Source organism: Parasteatoda tepidariorum, chromosome 10 (genome assembly GCF_043381705.1).
Source record: "Parasteatoda tepidariorum isolate YZ-2023 chromosome 10, CAS_Ptep_4.0, whole genome shotgun sequence".
Taxonomy (NCBI): domain Eukaryota; kingdom Metazoa; phylum Arthropoda; class Arachnida; order Araneae; family Theridiidae; genus Parasteatoda; species Parasteatoda tepidariorum.
Window position 1 is genome coordinate 31,675,336 of NC_092213.1, and position 18,885 is coordinate 31,694,220.

The window sequence follows — 18,885 nt, forward strand, 5'->3', positions numbered from 1 at the left end:
ACGCTTTGGTTTGGTTAGTTTTCCCACCATTCTAAGAAAGTGTCCAATAATTAAAAAAATATTCTTCCTTACCTTTTTATGTACTTAATTCAATTAATAGTACTAGAATTAAGGAAAATAAAAACATATACTTTCTATTAAACTCAAAATGTCAACTTTTCTCGTAATTTTTTTTATTATCAAACAAACGTGAATAATACATTCAATTCAAACAGTAGTTATAAGATAGCAGTGTCGCCTTACGAGTAAAAATATAAAAAATATACTTAAAACTATTGAGTAATTAAAGAGAACACTTAAAAATGTGGGTTTGTTTCAGACCCCCTTGACGGAAAACTGGTGCCTCGCTCCAATATCGAGAGAGAAATATAAACTTCTCTGGAAAACAAATTCAGTTTCAGACTAAATAATTTTACTTATCTAGAAACGATATATTTTTGAAGAAAAAAAATTATTTAGTTTATCGAACCTGGTCAAGGTTACAGTATCCTTTGGTCGTACAAGTACACATTTTCATCCACCGTTATAAACAGTGATGTCACCGTTACCTATTCATTAGGAACAGCAAGGAATTTCATGTTATAGTCACCATCTCAATGCGGTGCAACCTAGGTATTAAGTCGGAAAATTTACTGAATGAAATTCTAATATAAAAATATTTAATGAATTGAAAAAACATCTATTATTAAAAAAATAATAATACTTAAGCTGTAAAAAAAGGAATTTTTTCTCCGGAAAAATGTGAATAAACTTCCTGTCAGAGGTGGGATTCGAACCCACGCCCACATTCGAGGACCAGAACACTCAGCATTCTGCTATCAGAGCAAGGATCGAACCTTTACATGCTTATGTCTCGGTTTGATTTTAAGGAAGGGGGAAATTTATTCGATTAAACAGTGACAAAAATATATATTGAAAAAGCATTTATTATTAAAAAAATAATAATGCTAAATCCATGAAAAATAAAAATATATTTCCGTGAAAAATGAGAAAAAAACTTCCAGTCAGAAGTGGGATTCGAACCCACGCCCACATTCGTGGACCAGAACACTCAGCACTCTGCAATCAGAGCAAGGATCGAACCTTGAGTCTGGCGCCTTAGAAAGCTCGGCCATCCTGACATGCCTATGTCTCGGTTTGATTTTAATTAAGGGGGAAATTAATTCGATTAAGCAGTGACAAAAATATATATTGAAAAAGCATTTATTATTAAAAAAATAATAATGCTAAATCCATGAAAAATAAAAATAAATTTCCGTGAAAAATGAGAAAAAAACTTCCAGTCAGAAGTGGGATTCGAAACCAAGCCCACATTCGTGAACCAGAACACTCAGCTCTCTGCTATCAGAGCAAGGATCGAACCTTGAGTCTGGCGCCTTAGACCGCTCGGCCATCCTGACATGCCTATGTCTAGGTTTGATTTTAATTAAGGGGGAAATTTATTCGATTAAGCAGTGAAAAAAATATATATTGAAAAAGCATTTATTATTAAAAAAATAATAATGCTAAATTCATGAAAAATAAGAATAAATTTCCGTGAAAAATGAGAAAAAAAACTTTCAGTCAGAAGTGGGATTCGAACCCACGCTCACCTTCGTGGACCTGAACACTCAGCACTCTGCTATCAGGGCAAGGATCGAACCTTGAGTCTGGCGCCTTAGACCGCTCGGCCATCCTGACATGCCTATGTCTCGGTTTGATTTTAAATAAGGGGGAAATTTATTCGATTAAACAGTGACAAAAATATATATTGAAAAAGCATTTATTATTAAAAAAATAATAATGATAAATTCATGAAAAATAAAAATAAATTTCCGTGAAAAATGAGAAAAAAAACTTTCAGTCAGAAGTGGGATTCGAAGCCACGCCCACATTCGTGGACCTGAACACTCAGCACTCTGCTATCAGAACAAGGATCGAACCTTGAGTCTGGCGCCTTAGACCGCTCGGCCATCCTGACATGCCTATGTCTCGGTTTGATTTTAAATAAGGGGGAAATTTATTCGATTAAACAGTGACAAAAATATATATTGAAAAAGCATTTATTATTTAAAAAAATAATAATGCTAAATCCATGAAAAATAAAAATAAATTTCCGTTAAAAATTAGAAAAAACTTCCTGTCAGAAGTGGGATTCGAACCCACGCCCATATTCGTGGACCAGAACACTCAGCACTCTGCTATCAGAGCAAGGATCGAACCTTGAGTCTGGCGCCTTAGACCGCTCGGCCATCCTGACATTCCTATGTCTCGGTTTGATTTTAAATAAGGGGGAAATTTTTTCGATTAAACTGTGACAAAAATAAATATTGAAAAAGCATTTATTATTAAAAAATAAATAAAAATAAATTTCCGTGAAAAATGGAAAAAAATCTTCCAGTCAGAAGTGGGATTCGAACCCACGCCCACATTCGTGGACCAGAACACTCAGCACTCTGCTATCAGAGCAAGGATCGAACCTTGAGTCTGGCGCCTTAGACCGCTCGGCCATCCTGACACAGAAAGGATGTTGATAATACAATACATATAAATGGTGTACTAAAATCTTTCTGTAGTGTTTTAAAAATGCCTCTGTTATACTTTTAAAAATATGTTTTGTGAAGTATGAACTTTTTTAAATCTATGTATAAGATTTAGTAAAAATATTTTGTATAATAACATAATTAATACACTAAAAGTGAACACCCTTCAAGAATTGTTTCGACTTTAAAATCGAAGGAACGGATGTGGGGGGGGAGTGATTGACGTAATACTTTATATTTAGAACTTCCTTCTCCTTCTAATACGATTACCTTGATTGAATTGTGGAAACCAACAGAATGCTTCTTCACATCCAGATAAAAACAGGAGGGATCTCAACTTGATAAATTTTAAAGCACAACACGAAATCCATAGCTGTTAAACTTTAGTAAAATCGGCTGAAAACTGAGAAAATTATCGAAACTGTGCAAGAAAATTGCATTAATGAACGAGGAATGACTTTTGTTTTGAGTTCCAACGACCATTGGTGACAAAAAGTTTTCGAATGATAAATTCTGTAAAAATTAAAAAATCGACTATTTTTTATTTTTATTATTTCAACGTAATATGCCGTATTAAGAAAAAAAAATGTCCTGTCTCATTTTATTACAGTTTTAAATGTTAAATGAATTTTTTTCATCAGATTGCTATAAACTTACATTTATAAGCAAATATTATATTTAAATAATATATTTAAGCAAAAATACTTTTGGTAAAATATTTTTAAATTAGCTAATTTTTATATATAATAACAAACCTGTACGATTAAGAATTTAAATAATTTTATATTTCAATTATTTTTTAATGAAAATAATCTTGTCTGCGAAAATAGTCGTGGTGTTTGGTTGCAAAGATAAACACAATTACGACATTTTCTTACCCTTTAACTCAATCAGAACATAAATACTATGATTTTGATTGCAAGTCATTTTTCAAGCTTGTTAATACTGAGCTAGCAAGCAACTTTCATTGCTGTATCAAGTAATAACATAACCAAAATCGAACTTTTTATTTACTATTTTTTTTAATGACAGACAATTTGTATACATTTTCCCGTTCATTTCAAAACAAGTTGTACTGCAACTTAAAGGGTCATTCAACAATACATAAAGTTAAATTTTCTTAAAGAGTCAATTAGTAATTCTTCAAATTCTGTAAATGCTCTTACTAATTCTGTAAATGTTTCATGAAACGAAACTATATTATTATAAGGTTATTCAACAATGCTATACATCTTCATAAAACTATATTATAATGTTTTTCATCTATGCAGTACATCCGACAAAAAACTTTATAAAAAAATCAAAATGAAGACACACTATTTTAGAAACAGAATCCTCATTTTGCATAATTAACCACTTACAAACTAAGAGACATTTTTGTTAAAAAATAAAAAAGAAAGAAAAAAATTTGTTTAATCATAGTTTAATCATTTAATTATAGTTTTTAAAGCACTGATACCAGAATTTTATAATTTGTAAAAAATGGAAATTAAATAAATAAACAAAAAGTGAAAAAAGACGCGCATTAATTTGGTGTGACAACGAGTTTAAAACCGCATAATAATTTTTTCCTCGTTTTTTAATAATAATGTTTGAAATGGAATTGTTCTAATTGTCTGGTTCAGTTTTTGTTTATTAATTTATTTATTTCTTAAATTTCACCTATTTCTTAAAGAAAAGTTACGAAAAGTTTTCTTGAAAGAAAAAATTTATTAAGTTTAAAAAATATAAAATTTTAACTTAAAATCTAACCAAATATTGCGTCAGCTTACAATACTTCAATTATTGCTGAAGTTAGAAAATTGCAACTCCAATTATTAATATTTTTTTTTACTAAATAGTGAGATTATTTTTTCTTACATAATTTATCTTTGCGGTTTTGAAGATAATTTATTAGGATATGAAGGGAGTTAAAGTCTTTTACGCTTTCATGATACATGTAGTAAATTCAAATCCAAATTACTCAATTTTAACTTAAAATACGTTATGGTCGCTTATTTCATATTTTAGAAATATGAAATTAAAGTTAAATGTTTATCAGTTCTTCAAAGCAAGTTCTCTCAAGTTTTGTTCAAAATCAAGTTTATGTTAAATTTAAATGCTTTTGTCTTTGTTTTGTTTTCTTTGTTGGTAAAACCAACAAAGTCCCCAAAAGTTATTTTTGTTTTCTAGTCTTATAAAACAGCTTATAAATGCTGAAATAATTTTTCGTAAATTTTTCCTGGCAATTAATTATTTGACTATTCTCGGAAAAAGTGATTCTCTGTTTTTTCGATTTTCTCATTTCCTTTTGAACGCATTTGCTGAGTCACTATAATATTTCCTTAGCGGATTCAGTAACCACTAAAACGATATTGAATCGTTAATTCACTATTACACTTTTTCTACCATACGCTGAGCGGCAAATTCATTGATTCGCCTACCTAATTATTAATATATATTTTCATTAATACGCTGATTCACTAGGTCACAGATTATCGGATATATTAATTCGCAAATTCATTGATTCACTTTTCGTTCTCTCCACTCTCTTTTTTATTCTTTATTCACTCGCTATACAAAAAAAAATATCTCTTATAATGGTCTTTTCTGCAGCCCAAAAATGCATTTTTAAATCAATAAAAATTATAAATTTAATCGAAATGTGAAAAAACTAATTGGAACGTACAAAAACAAACATGTACAAAAAGCCTCAAAAAATGACCTCGTATAGAAAAGAAGAAGAAAACAGTTACTCTAGGAAAGAAAAAAAGTAAATTACTCTTGAAAAAGCCACAAAAAAGAAAAAAAAATTGGACTTTGTATAAATTATTCTGAGGGGCATATAGCCTCGCCCCCTCCAGTCAACAACACCCATGCTGAAAACTTATGATGAAAATACAAACTAAAAAGCATTTTTGTTGAAAAAAAATAGTATCTAATCATAGGCTTTATACCAGAATTGTATTGTTTGTGTAAAATTAAAATTGAATAAATAAATAGTGAAAAAACATTAAAAAAAAGAAAGAAACGAATTGTAAGACGCAATTTGATGTGACAGCGAATTTCAATAATTAAGTACGAACATTTAATAATTTATTGTCCTTTTTTTTCTCCATAATATAGAGCGAAGTGGAATTGTTCTCATTATTTCTTTTAGTTTTTATTTTCCTCTTTTTTACTTATTTCTTAACGAAAGATTTCTTCCGAAAAATACAAAAATACAAAAGCAAATTAAGTATAAAAAATATAAAATTTTAACTTAAAAATCTCCTCAAATATTAGCTTACTTTATATCGAATACTGCTGAAAAATGCAGCTCCTATTATTAGAATTTTTTTTCTTCCAAATTATGATATTATTTTTTCAAACATAATTTATCTTTGCGGTTTAAAAGATATTTTATTCAGATAAAGCAAATTTATAAGCCTCTTAAGATTATGCGAACATTGTTCATACTATCATACCTCATTGTCCCATTAACTTTGCAGACAAAAATAAGCTTATCGTGATACTTTTGTTACAATTGAACGCCTTTTGAGCATTACAGTTTTACAAAATTGTTCATTTCAGTTTACAGTATCATTTTTACAAAATTAATTTAAGGTAAAAATATAGAATGGAAGAAGAAAAAAAATTAACTTCTAAAATTGTGTTTTTATGACAAAAAATATTTCCTGTCAGAAGTGGGATTCGAACCCACGCCCACATTCGTGGACCAGAACACTCATCACTCTGCTATCAGAGCAAGGTACGAACCTTGAGTCTGGCGCCTTAGACCGCTCGGCCATCCTGACACACATACAAGTCACTCGGGAGCAGTGTCTCTCTCTTTCACACTAAAATAGTCGTTAATGGAGTGGAGGTTAGTCGTTTTTAAAGGCGTTACTTCCATTGGCTTCCAAATTGTTATCGAAAGTACATGATTTTTCGCCAACTGTTTTATTTTAGTCAGTGTCCTTTTCTTGGCGAGGAAATGTCACTTCTATTGGCGGTATGAAAAACGTATCAAGGGGCCGTTCAAAAAGTACGTACATCCCGAAGGGGGGAGGGAATTTGCTATTTTGTATGGCTTTGTACGATGGATTATGTTAAAATAATGTTAGTAGAATAATAACTATTTATGTTAAAATAATGAAAGTTGTAAAAATGAGCTACTTGTTATTAAGATTTATAAGAAATGCTCTAAATCGAAAAATAAATCCTTTAAAACGAATTAACGTCTCAAAATCTTCAAAAATGCCCTTAAGGTGTAAAAGAGCCTAGAAATTCGATATAAAAATAATTATAAGTGTGATCTGTAATAATTGGGTGTAGTACACATTTGCTGAGACATCAAAATACTAGTACTAAAGCGACTGATTATTTTACACAATTACAACCATACGCGAAGTTGCACATACATTGATTCACCTGCCTAATTTTAAGACTTTTCATTAATATACACTAATTCACTAGTTCGCAGAATAGCTGATTCACTCATTCGGAGATTCATTGATTTTCTTTTTGTTTTCTCCTCGTACTTTTTTTCTTTATTCATTCGCTATATCAAAAAAATATTTCTTATAATAGTCCTTTCCGCAACCCAAAAATATAGTTTTAAATTAAAGGTAAGCTTTGCTACACGTTTGGTAACACGTACAAGTTTGGTAACACGTACAAAAAGCCCTTAAAAATGAACTCGTATAAAAAAAAATGAAAAATAAAAAAAGCAGTTACTTTAGCAAAGAAAATCATTAAATGACTCTTGAAAAAGTAAAAAAAGAATTTTCCTACGGACTTACATAAGTTGATTGACATAATTAATAATAANGTTCATACATTGATTCACTAGTTCGCAGAATAGCTGATTCACTCATTCGGAGATTCATTGATTTTCTTTTTGTTTTCTCCTCGTACTTTTTTTCTTTATTCATTCGCTATATCAAAAAAATATTTCTTTTAATAGTCTTTTCCGCAACCCAAAAATATAGTTTCAAATTAAAGGTAAGCTTTGCTACACGTTTAGTAACACGTACAAAACACGTACAAGTTTGGTAAGGCGTACAAAAAAGCCCTTGAAAATGAACTCGTATAAAAAAAATGAAAAATAAAAAAGCATTTACTTTAGCGAAGAAAATCATTAAATGACTCATGAAAAAATAAAAAATGAATTTTCCTACGGACTTTCATAAGTTGATTAACACAATTAATAATAATATAAAAAAGAAAGAAAAGAAAAAGGATAATAAAAGACATGCAAAAAGATGCAGTCGAACACTAAAACAAACAAGAGAAGGGCATAAAAAAATTTATTAAAAAAAAAGAGGAAAAACTTTTTGTGGACGGAAAATGAATGTCTGCCATTAAAAAATTTAATCCATAATTCAATATAAAGATAAATGGGGAGGGGCGAACACTAAAAAATTTGAAAAACGTTACCATTGAAGTACATAGTTAGATTATACAATACATGAACTTGCTTCGAACAATATTAAATTTATTAAAAAATATTCTATGAATATTTTTATGGATGTTTTTGGAAAATCTGAGGCCTATCTTTAAATATAAAGCAATTTTTTCTTAATTAAAAAAGGGAAAAGAATCTCAAATTTTTTCCGCTAGTTTACGTGAAGTAATTATATTCCTCTACCTCAATGATGGTAATGAAATACAAAATAATGTTATAACACGAAACATGAAGGACAACATAGTATTTTCCACCTAGAATTTGCTAGTTAGGAATAATATATTGGATTGTATTAATTTTTTTAAAAAGGTATTTTATTAATATTATATATATGGTACGGTAATTAAAAAAATGCAATGTGAAATCAGTTTAAAAGAAATCACGTGGTGCAATAACTCGAATAGAGTAGTGCAGTAGTAATCGTTAATTAGTGAAAAAATTAAACGTCATTAAAAGTATCTATAAGGTATCCAGGGCACAAATAACTGGCCAAAAGAATTTTTTTTTGTACTTATTCAAAAAATTACTGTATTTTAAATGGTAAAAAAAGGATGTTTATATCTCATCTAGAACTCGAGTCAAAACTTCATTTCAGCCAAAACTTCATTTCATCAGGGGAAGAAGAAAAAAACCTACTTTCTGCAAATTTTTTTTTTTTTACTTTTGAATTTCAAGTTTCTCGGTTCTGTAGTTTTTACACTGCCAAAATGGCAACGGCAGCACAAACGATTTTTTATAAAAGAGAGTTAGAGAGCATTAAACTTCAAGCAATGAAACATAAAACTATAAAAAATAGATTTTTTTTTTCGTGACGAATGAGAAAAAATTTCCTGTCAGAAGTGGGATTCGAACCCACGCCCACATTCGTGGACCAGAACACTCAGCACTCTGCTATCAGAGCAAGGATCGAACCTTGAGTCTGGCGCCTTAGACCGCTCGGCCATCCTGACATGCACAATCTCGGAGTGATTTTAAATATGCGGGAAATTTATTCGCAAAAACTGTGATAAAATATTTATTGTAAAAGCATCCATTATTAAGAAAATAATAATGCTAAAACCATAAAAATTATAATTTTTTTTCCATGAAAATTGAGAAAAATACTTCCTGTTAGAAGTGGGATTCGAATCCACGACCACATTCGTGATCCAAAGCACTTATCCTTAAATGTTTTTTTTCTTATTATTTCAAAGCGATCTATTCAAAATCTATAGAAGATAAATGCATGAAATTCGGAATGCGCATCGTTTAAAAAATTTTTTGTCTGCAGGAAAGATTTAAATTTAAGTTCCAATTTTTTTTAAAAATGATATAAAAAAATATAAAATTTAAATTTCAGAAATTTTTAGTTTTTTCTTTTAAACATTGATAGCAAAAAAAATGCTGCTAACAAAGTAAAATGTAGATATTTTTATTCGAAATCAAAATATTTTAAAACTGAAGCATATAATTTTCAGATAAACCAAATATTTTGTTTAAACTCTTTAAACATTTAAAAAATGAATCTATTAAGATTTGTAAGAATTTTTTGTATACTTTTTGCGTTGTGCAACAGTATTAAAAATATAAAGCAATTCATGAATTTTGGAAAGAATTCCTAAATGTGTTTCTCTACAAATCCCAATCCCGTTATTAAGGTACTTATTTAAATAAAGTCCACAAAATAATAAAGTTATTAAATATTTCTTATGATTTATATCTAAATAGCATATTATATTCAAAATTTAAAAAAAAAATCATAACAATTCAGCTAATTTTATTTAAAAAAATATATTTCTCGTAATTCCTTTACATATTAAACTTTAATCGCTATTCTTTTTATGAAAAAGTCTACATTAATTAATTATCTATTTTTATTCACAGCATTACATGATCTTATAATAAAAAAATATTGATACATTAAACTACTGCATGATTTCGGAAAACATTTCGTTTGATCGTTTGAAGAATATTTTAAAATAAGAATAATATGAAAACCAAGAATGATGTAATATAGTTCTCCTTTCACGTTCTCTATTCATAATTCTCTTTTCTCCTCTTTGTAAAATAACACTCCTCACTCATTAATTTTATTTTATTTTCCTACTAAAATATTTTATTTTTATTTTAGTTTTAGAGTAAGTATCACAATAAAAAATAATTTGTCCTAGATGTGGCGCCGTGGCTTAGTTGGTTAAAGCGCCTGTCTAGTAAACAGGAGATCGTGAGTTCGAATCTCGCCGGTGCCTAGGTGTACAATTTTTTTCAAAATTAAAATTTTAAAGCTGATTCTTTTCATTCTCTTTTTTTTTCCTACTTCTATCATTTTTTATATTTTTTAAACATTTACGATAGTAGGAAGTTTAATTTATTTTACATAACATCGTAACGCTACGTTATTGCCTGAATTCTTTTGAATTTGTTATGTTATATTAACTGTTTATGAATAATTAAAAAAAAAATCAAAAGTTCAATGAAAAGAGCTATTTTTTTCATTTTATACATTCAAATAAAATAATTTTAGACGCAAGAAATATTTACTAATTTTTCTTAATCTTAATAATAAAAATCGTTTAAAAATGTAGCGTAAAAGTAATTTTATCAAGCTCTTGACTTATTTCACTATTTGTTTGATTTAATCTGCAAACAAAAACAAGTTTCATCTTTTTATTTGTCCAGATTTTTTCCTTTTAATTCTACAATGCTTCTATATTTTTATCGTTTTTTTTTCTTCTAATCATGTTTATTTTATTTATTTATTTATATTTTTTTTACTTTATTTTATTTACTTAGTTATTTATTTATTTTATGAAATTCAGTAATAAATAGCGATATAGCTAGATTAAAATAGAAAAATGCCGCTCTATAATTCAAACCATGTTTGCGTCTAGATAATTGAGGTTCAAAATAATTAGTGAATTAACAAACTGTAGTTGTTAATGATATGCATAAATGTGATGGCAAAAATTATAATTCAAACAAATAATCTTTTTTTTCCCCTCATGAAGTTGAATTTAGTTTACTATGGGTTCGAGTAAGAAGAATTGATGTATCAACCAAATTTATTTAATCAATAGAAGAAATGCGAAAACATTGAATAATTAATTAGTTTCTGGAGGTGATTTTTAGGATGAAGAGGATCATTATTAGTAAAGTGCGCTTTTAAGAAAAATTATAATGCGTAAATATGGAGTATTTTTTTTATTGATTTATAGATTTCATTTAAATAACATGGAATATATGGATCATTCGAATAATAAGGGAGTTGCGATTCATGATAGTCAAGACATTATATTGAAAATGTTTTTGGAATTACCCATGTGCAAGATTATTTTAAATTCTATCATAAAAAGGTTTTTAGTTCCTATTTGAATTTTTTTAAGCATTTTGGATCTAGGGATCCAGCTAGCTTTTGAAAATCTTATTTCAATTATCCTTAATTTAAGTTTTTGGAAAAAATATGGAAGAATAAAAGAAAAAAATATCAGCTTTTATGCAGTTGAACTTATGAGCTGTGTTTTACCAGGGAAAGAAGTTTTAAAAATATTATAAATAAATAAAAATAATAAAATAAATAAAAAATATTTTTAAAAAAAATTTTTGTTAAATTTTTTATTGTTAACAGTTATTTTTATTTAAATACTAAAAAAAGTTACAATGTAAAACAAAGTAAAATTAAAGAGAAGAAAAAAAACGAAAAAGAATATCGAAAAAATCAATTAAATAAAATATATGTTTAAGTTTTTTCTGTATATTTTTTTTAATATTTATGGTTCATTTTTAGTTAAAATACATTCAATTTTTGGTTTAAAAATAAAAACTTATTTTATAAAACTAAAAATAAAACCACACGTGCATTTGTTTTAAAAGCATTTGCTTCAATGAAAAAACATTTTTCGGCTAATTCGTTGCATCAGATCCAATAAAAAAGGATTAATATGCTTTAAATACCAAACGCCTTATATAATCTTATGGGCTTGTTTTTTGGGATACCTTGTAAGATGATCAATAATATACCCTGTTATGTAGACTATAATGTACAGTTTGTATTTTTCCGTATAAATGTTTCAGTACTTAAAGTTCTTATTTGTTTAGAAAAAGTACATTTTGTCTGGGGGCGGGGGAGGAACCATTAATTTGAAAACTAATTGTGTTCGATGTATAAAATTCTTCACCAAATTCTTTTCAAGAAATTAAGGAAAATTGATTAACTTAGTTCGAAAATTAAACACTGCATTTAATATTTTGGGTTTGTTTCTTAGAAACTTTGATTAAAGATGATATAGAAATGAATAGAATAATTTTCCGTTGGTAGATTATGAGGTTTCTACCAAGTTCGCATAATCTTCACAATATGAACTTTGCGCAACATAATTTTTCATAACTATTAATTCTAACTAATGCCTATACGAAACGAGGAGAAAAAAAAATGTCCCCTTCTCAATATTTCCGTGACTTTCCAAGCAGTTAAAAGATTTTTTGGTGTTTGAATGTATTTCTTCAAACAATTGCCGTTCTTTATCCAAGATTCCATTGTTTTAGTGTCAGAATTGGGGTATTTGAGAAGTTGACGCCAAAATGAATTGTTCTCTATCGTTTTACTCAATCGTTTAAAGATGGTAATGAAATGGAGAAAAAGAGAAAAATTCCTTAGGTCAAAAACGCTCCCCCACTTTTGGTTTATTGTTGGGTTGACCCTGGATTGTCAACCTATATCACTGATAAACAAGAGTTTAGATCTAAGGAAAAAAAATATTAAATTAATAAAAAAGGGAACAAAAACATTGGGTTGTTGAAGCATGAATGGGATGATTTTTAGGCGTTATTTGGCAAAAATTGGGAAAAATATCGAGTATAAAAGCTGGAAGAAGGTTTGGTAGACTCACAATCGTTTTCAGCAGCTTCTAGCTCTCTTGGATATATTTTCGTTAGCGCCTGTTGTTGGAATAACTAACTTTTAAACATGAATGGAATGGTAAGATTTGTCTTTCTTGTCATAAAAGAAACTCAGCTTTCATTATTTGAGTGACTCTTTTACAAAATTTAGAAAAATTAATGCTTGAGTTTTGATTATTATTTAAGTAGGAAAATGAACATTTTCAATTTTATTATTGTTTGAATAATTCATGTAAAATTAATACAAGCATTTTGATTATTGTTTAAAAATATTTCGAAAATTAATATTTATATAATTTGAATATTTCTTAAGATAGAACGAACAATTAATAATTATGTTTCGTTTATTATCAAAATTAACAATTAATATTGTTTAAGTAAAATGGTATTTACTATAATTAATGTAAACTAAATAATTGAATAATAACTTGGAAATTTCGTAAGATTAATTATAAATTCTTTTTGATTTTTATATTCCATTTATTTTGTATTTAAACTTGCAAAATCATTTTTAAGCAACCAAAATTAATTAAAATACTTAATCTTACTATTATGTATATGATTGTTATATTTTATTTAACAATGGTGCTACAGAGAACGATTTTTAGCTATGAAAAGTCAATTGCTTATGTTATAAAGGCCATTTAATTTGTGATTGAAAAATATCTATGGCAGTGTATAAAAACAAAATCGCATTTATAATCACACAAAATTCATTTATAATAACAATAACCCTAATTAGCGATGCAAATTGTAAGCAGTAGCAATTATCTTAATTGATGAACTTATATAAAAACATGTTAAAGTGATAGTTTGAAAATTTCAAATTTCGGATTTATTCCCAAATTGTAGTTGATATAATCGGGTGGTATAATCGGGTGATATAAATTAACTTTTATTAACCCTCTTTTTGTTTCACTTTTAAAGACAGACATAATCATTTAAGAGAGAAACAAATAAAACGAAAATTTATTCTAACTAGACTTGACGATTAGTATAAAGTTTTGACGAGTTCAAAATGCTTTTAATTGTAAGGGAATATTTTTAAATAGCCTTAAGTACGGCTTTTTAGAATATTTCATAGCTTATTTTTGTTTTACAAATCATTCTGTAAATTCTTCTCTTTTCAATCACATCATAATTAGAAATAAAAAGAATCATTTCAAAACATGATTCTCAATTCCAGGTTGCAATTGTCTGCCTTGTCAGCCTTTTTTGTGCAGCAGCAAGTGCTGGACCCGTTTTACCATATGGATATGGCGCTTACCTTGGAGGATATGCTCCATACAGATCTTATCCTTATGCTGTAGCTCCAGTTGCTGCTGCACCTATTGGTCCCGCACCCGTCGCTGCTGCTCCTGTTGCAGCCCCAGCTCCTGTTGCTGCAGCTCCTGTAGCAGCCGCTGCCGTAGTACCTGATTATTACACCTACGCAACAGCTGCTGCTCTTGGATACCCTGCTGCCGCTGCTACTTTAGGATACCCATACGTTGGAGCATATTCAAGATACCCATACGCCAGACCATATGGAGCTTATGGAGCTTACGCCACCTACCCATACTACAAGAAATGAATACTAAATCAGCAATTTAAGGATACATACGTCTGATCTCAGATTCACTTTCAGGTAAGAATGCAAATTTTTTACTACATAATTTTAGGAAATAGGAGAAGCTGCCTCCTCCTTACATTGTCCAATGTTTTGTTTAAGTATAACTTTATATAATTTTAATAATAAGGTAACTTTATATACAGCTCAAAAAAGTGGCTGAATTAAAATGTAAGCTATCTGAATCTTTGAATCAAGGAAATGCCATATGAGAGTCAACGAAGAAAAAGATATTTTCTTTAAAATAGAAAATTCTTTTAAAACTTTAACGAAGGAAAAAAATTACGTTAAAAGAACAATGAAACCATAAATGTTGTAAAAACTACAAAATAAATGCAGCCAAAGTATTTGTTTCGGTTTATACTGTGTTTACCATATTTAGTTCACAAATATCATCAAATATAAAATCGTCAAACTATAATATTTAAATTCTCAGTTCAAAAGAATATTTTATTTGTTTTCATTGTACAAAAAATAGTTGCAAATGAAGATATTATTTAAACTTCTTATTTTGGTTGGAAATCACTTCTGTATAAAGATATTCCATCAGGTCGATGCTATATTTAACAAGTAAAAAATTGATAACGCTTAGGGTTTTTAGTAGATGTGATTTTGAAAAATGTATTTCGTGTTTCAGTGTTACGTCTTCCAAAGTAAATTAAGTATAGTTGTTTTTAAAGTAAACAAAAATTTTAAACGGCTATTGCGTTTTTCGAGATTTATTTAATCATATTTTTGTCTATACTTTGTATAGACTAATTTGTAAATATATTTTTGTTCGCGAATTCTTTTTGGAAAAACAAATTTAAAAGCAAAATCATTAATCTTATTTTTTGTGGTATAATAGCGAACTCAATTTTTTTAAACAAAGACTGATATTAAAAAAAAAGGAAGAAAATAAATTAAAGATTAATTTTCGCCTTTCAATAGGAATATAAATTCTCAAATTAATAAAAAGTTGAATATTCTACGTTTGAGTCATCTAGATAAAAACTTTTAAACTGCACTGCACTTTAGATTAGCAAAAAATAAATAAATAAAATAAATATGTATATTTTGAAAATTGGAAAATGTCAATGCATTTAACATTAACAATTTGAAAATTTCTGTTTTTTTTATCTAATTTATTAATATTCTTCATAAATAGTGCTAATTTGAAAAATAAATCAATAATAAAATAATAATATCCTAATTTGAGAAAATATCACTATCATTTGAAAAAAAAATGCATTTTAATAGAACCGCAATACATAGGAATCCTAATTGATTAGTAATTAATATAATATGGTTTCTGAACATAATGATTGTTGCGTAATTATTTTTTCCAATGCATAATTGAATAAAATTCATAAATTAAGAGTCGTGAATCACATGCTACAAGTCCTTAGGATTTTTTTTCTGAAGAAGAAGAAAGCAAATGAGCAAATCCTTTTAAAATAAATAATAAATAAACGTTTTTTAAGAAAGGAAAAAAAACTATAAGAACGTATTTCAAATCAAAAAAATTAAAGTTTCATGCAATGAGAATTGTTTAGTACATAAATATAATGTTCATGGAGCAACTCGTTCCGAAATTTCGAAAGAGAAGAATGATTGCAAATTCTGAAACGTAATTTTTTAAATCGTTTTTACTGATGTTACTGATTTTATTGTTGCTGAGATACGCGAAGTCTTACTGATTTTTTTGACTGACTACATTAACTCAATTTATCAATTTTCTTGACAATCCGTAGTGTTTTTTGCAATTTTGCCTCTAAATTAAAGTAATAATTACTCATAATAAGCTTTCCTCTACGAACTTATTAGCCAAAATTTGATATAAATTAATTTCGTAATTTAAATGGGGTATTTTCTTTAATTTTGAAGATCTTTCTATTCACTAAAAGGAGTTCTTTTATTTATTATAATTTAAAAACTATATTAGATAAAATAAAATTAAAAAAAAAAAAATAAGAAGAAAAGTCATGAAGATCGAAGTCAGTTAAATTATGATAAAATGCTAATAGTTTATGTAAAAACTAACAGAAATTTCCTCTAAAAACGGCAATTATTATCCATTGAATGAGGTAATCTTACATTTTCCTTTGAAAAGGTCACACATTAACTAAATATGGAATTAAATATAGAAATTATTTATCTATTGTTAAGTAATATATAAATACTTTTCTACTTGAAACTTGAGCCCGGATAGCTCAGTCGGTAGAGCGTTAGGCTTTTAACCTAACGGTCCAGGGTTCGAGTCCCTGTTCGGGCGGAATTTTTTTTAATATAAATACATCTTTCGAGTTCTGCTTATATTATAAGCATAATTAAACCTTATGTTTAATTATTTTTTCTTAACGATTGCTGCTTCTAAATTTATTAATTTCGTTGTTCAAAAAACATTTTGTATTAGTAACTTTAATAACGAAGCTTCTCTGATAATTTTTTAAAATTGAGAAAAAATTAAAATGATTAATGATTTGACTTTATTATGCATGGTGTTTATTATTATTCATTATGAAACTTAATGAAAATTCTTCTTTGCAGGGATTTGGATAGTTTTTATACAGGTTTTCTACAAGTTATTTCAGAGCGCTGATGAACAATTTTCTGCAAATTGCACAGATTTGTGATAAATTGTTACTAAAAGCTGTAAGTGAACTGGGATCAAATAAAGGATAATTTCATAGCTTTAGATACTGTGTTTATTATTTGATTAAATCTTGTTATGTGTTGTCATTCTCAAAAAAAAAGAAAAAAATGCGTAATGTTATAAATAAGACCTTAAGACTTCCTAAAAATAGTTCATTTTAGAAAATTCAAAATATTTTATTTTTCGTGACTAATGAGAACATGGGCATCGTTTGCGGGGAATAAGGTGTGTATATGTCTCCCTCAGTAATCAAAAATCTCTGAAAATCCCCCTCGAATATTTCAGAAAAATAAAGAAAATTTTTACGAACCATTATCAATCTAAATTCACCAAAGTTAAAAACAAGAAAGTGATAAAAATAATTAATCTTTTTGCACAAATTTATCAGATTCTAGAATTATTTTACATTTTTTTTTAATGTTAAAGAACTATTATAACAGTGTATTTTAATTTCATTTCCCTCAAAAATATGACCCCTTTGACGCCTATGTTAGCATCAAAATATTCTAATATGTGTAAATTAATAATAATAATAATAAAGCCAGTTTCTGAAATTATCGTATTGGGATACAATTACATTAAGAATTGTGAAATGTTTTAAAGAAAGTTATAGAACTTGATTTATATAAAATTTCCGTTTTAAATTATTAAAAATTTTAACAATTTGTATTTTAATATATTTTAAGCAGTTAACTACAAGTTGTCATAGCTTGTTTAAAAATATCAAAAGCAATAAAACGTATTTTAAAAATGCATTTTTCTTTTAATTATGAAAGAAATATTAAAATATTATAATAATGACTGAAAATTACGGTGATACAGTTACAAAAATATAATAATGAAAGTGGAAAGAAATTTTTTATGAAAAATAATTTAACTTTAAATTTTTATAATAAAGGAATTGTGTTTTTTTTTACAATTTCGATAACTGTCAATAGATGGCACTTGATTAATTTCTTTCTTAAGAACTGGTGCTGGCATCTATATATCAATATAAGAACAACACATCAACATTAGTAGATTATTACAAAAACTTCGATAAAATGCAGCGATTTGCATTGATAAAAGCATTAAAAATTAATATATTTATTTGCATAGTTGCTCAAAAAATTTGAATCTAATGGATTAGTTCCTTCTCAATACAGTTTTATTACTTTAAATAAAAAAATTTATTTACATTAAGTTTTTAATACTCAGGACATTTGTTTTGATAAATTAAAAACTAGTGCTACCATCTATATTTTAATATACTAACTAGCTTTTGAAATAATTCTGGGCATTAATGTTGCAGTTAAAAGGAAATTATGTTAAATACAAATATCTAACTCCATGTAAAGTATTGAGAATTAATATTTATTTGCAGAAAAGTTTATAAAATTCAGTATACGACGATCTCTTTTACTTCTTTATGAGATGAAACTTCTTTTATGAAATGTGCGTTTCGCAATACCTGAGAGAATTTTCCTTTTACCCATGAAAAGCGCCATCTATAGGACGTAACAATAAATAAATTTTCGCTTCTAAAAAACAAAAAACTAAAATAAATATTTGATTTGAAATAAAATATCAAATTATTGTACTTGTAACTTAAACAGTAAAAATGTATTTCTGAGAAATTCATGAATTCAGGAAAATTGTTCTCACAAATATATATTTGTAAAAACAAATTTTACTTGGTTCAAATGAGGGAGCGACATCTATATAATTTATACCAAACTAAAAAAGTATAGGAAGAGTTACTGCACTGCAACTATTCTGTTGAATTATTTCTTTAATTATGTTTGTTACATAAAATAAAGTAAGTTTGTGGAACCTA

The 18,885-nt window shown here is 27.5% G+C and overlaps 1 protein-coding gene and 7 non-coding genes across 8 annotated transcripts; 3 read left to right on the forward strand and 5 right to left on the reverse strand.

Annotated features, from left to right (window-relative positions):
• Positions 1 to 1,002: 1,002 nt before the first annotated feature.
• TRNAL-CAA (transfer RNA leucine (anticodon CAA)) lies at positions 1,003 to 1,121 on the reverse strand. Its single transcript has 2 exons — positions 1,084 to 1,121; positions 1,003 to 1,048 (listed from the first exon to the last, which is right to left on the reverse strand). It is a non-coding gene; the product is annotated as a tRNA-Leu (tRNA).
• A 999-nt stretch (positions 1,122 to 2,120) lies between these two features.
• Positions 2,121 to 2,239, reverse strand: TRNAL-CAA (transfer RNA leucine (anticodon CAA)). The gene is made up of 2 exons: positions 2,202 to 2,239; positions 2,121 to 2,166 (listed from the first exon to the last, which is right to left on the reverse strand). It is a non-coding gene; the product is annotated as a tRNA-Leu (tRNA).
• Positions 2,240 to 2,378: 139 nt separating this feature from the next.
• On the reverse strand, positions 2,379 to 2,497 carry TRNAL-CAA (transfer RNA leucine (anticodon CAA)). Its single transcript has 2 exons — positions 2,460 to 2,497; positions 2,379 to 2,424 (listed from the first exon to the last, which is right to left on the reverse strand). It is a non-coding gene; the product is annotated as a tRNA-Leu (tRNA).
• Positions 2,498 to 6,179: 3,682 nt separating this feature from the next.
• Positions 6,180 to 6,298, reverse strand: TRNAL-CAA (transfer RNA leucine (anticodon CAA)). The gene is made up of 2 exons: positions 6,261 to 6,298; positions 6,180 to 6,225 (listed from the first exon to the last, which is right to left on the reverse strand). It is a non-coding gene; the product is annotated as a tRNA-Leu (tRNA).
• A 2,483-nt stretch (positions 6,299 to 8,781) lies between these two features.
• TRNAL-CAA (transfer RNA leucine (anticodon CAA)) lies at positions 8,782 to 8,900 on the reverse strand. The gene is made up of 2 exons: positions 8,863 to 8,900; positions 8,782 to 8,827 (listed from the first exon to the last, which is right to left on the reverse strand). It is a non-coding gene; the product is annotated as a tRNA-Leu (tRNA).
• A 1,204-nt stretch (positions 8,901 to 10,104) lies between these two features.
• On the forward strand, positions 10,105 to 10,178 carry TRNAT-AGU (transfer RNA threonine (anticodon AGU)). The gene has a single exon. It is a non-coding gene; the product is annotated as a tRNA-Thr (tRNA).
• A 2,594-nt stretch (positions 10,179 to 12,772) lies between these two features.
• Positions 12,773 to 17,111, forward strand: LOC107437233 (cuticlin 2). Its single transcript, XM_016049162.3, has 3 exons — positions 12,773 to 12,904; positions 14,012 to 14,452; positions 16,964 to 17,111. The coding sequence occupies exons 1-2, from the start codon at positions 12,893 to 12,895 to the stop codon at positions 14,396 to 14,398; spliced, it is 399 nt and encodes a 132-aa protein (XP_015904648.2). The 5' UTR covers positions 12,773 to 12,892; the 3' UTR covers positions 14,399 to 14,452; positions 16,964 to 17,111.
• TRNAK-UUU (transfer RNA lysine (anticodon UUU)) lies at positions 16,616 to 16,688 on the forward strand. Its single transcript has one exon. It is a non-coding gene; the product is annotated as a tRNA-Lys (tRNA).
• Positions 17,112 to 18,885: the final 1,774 nt, after the last annotated feature.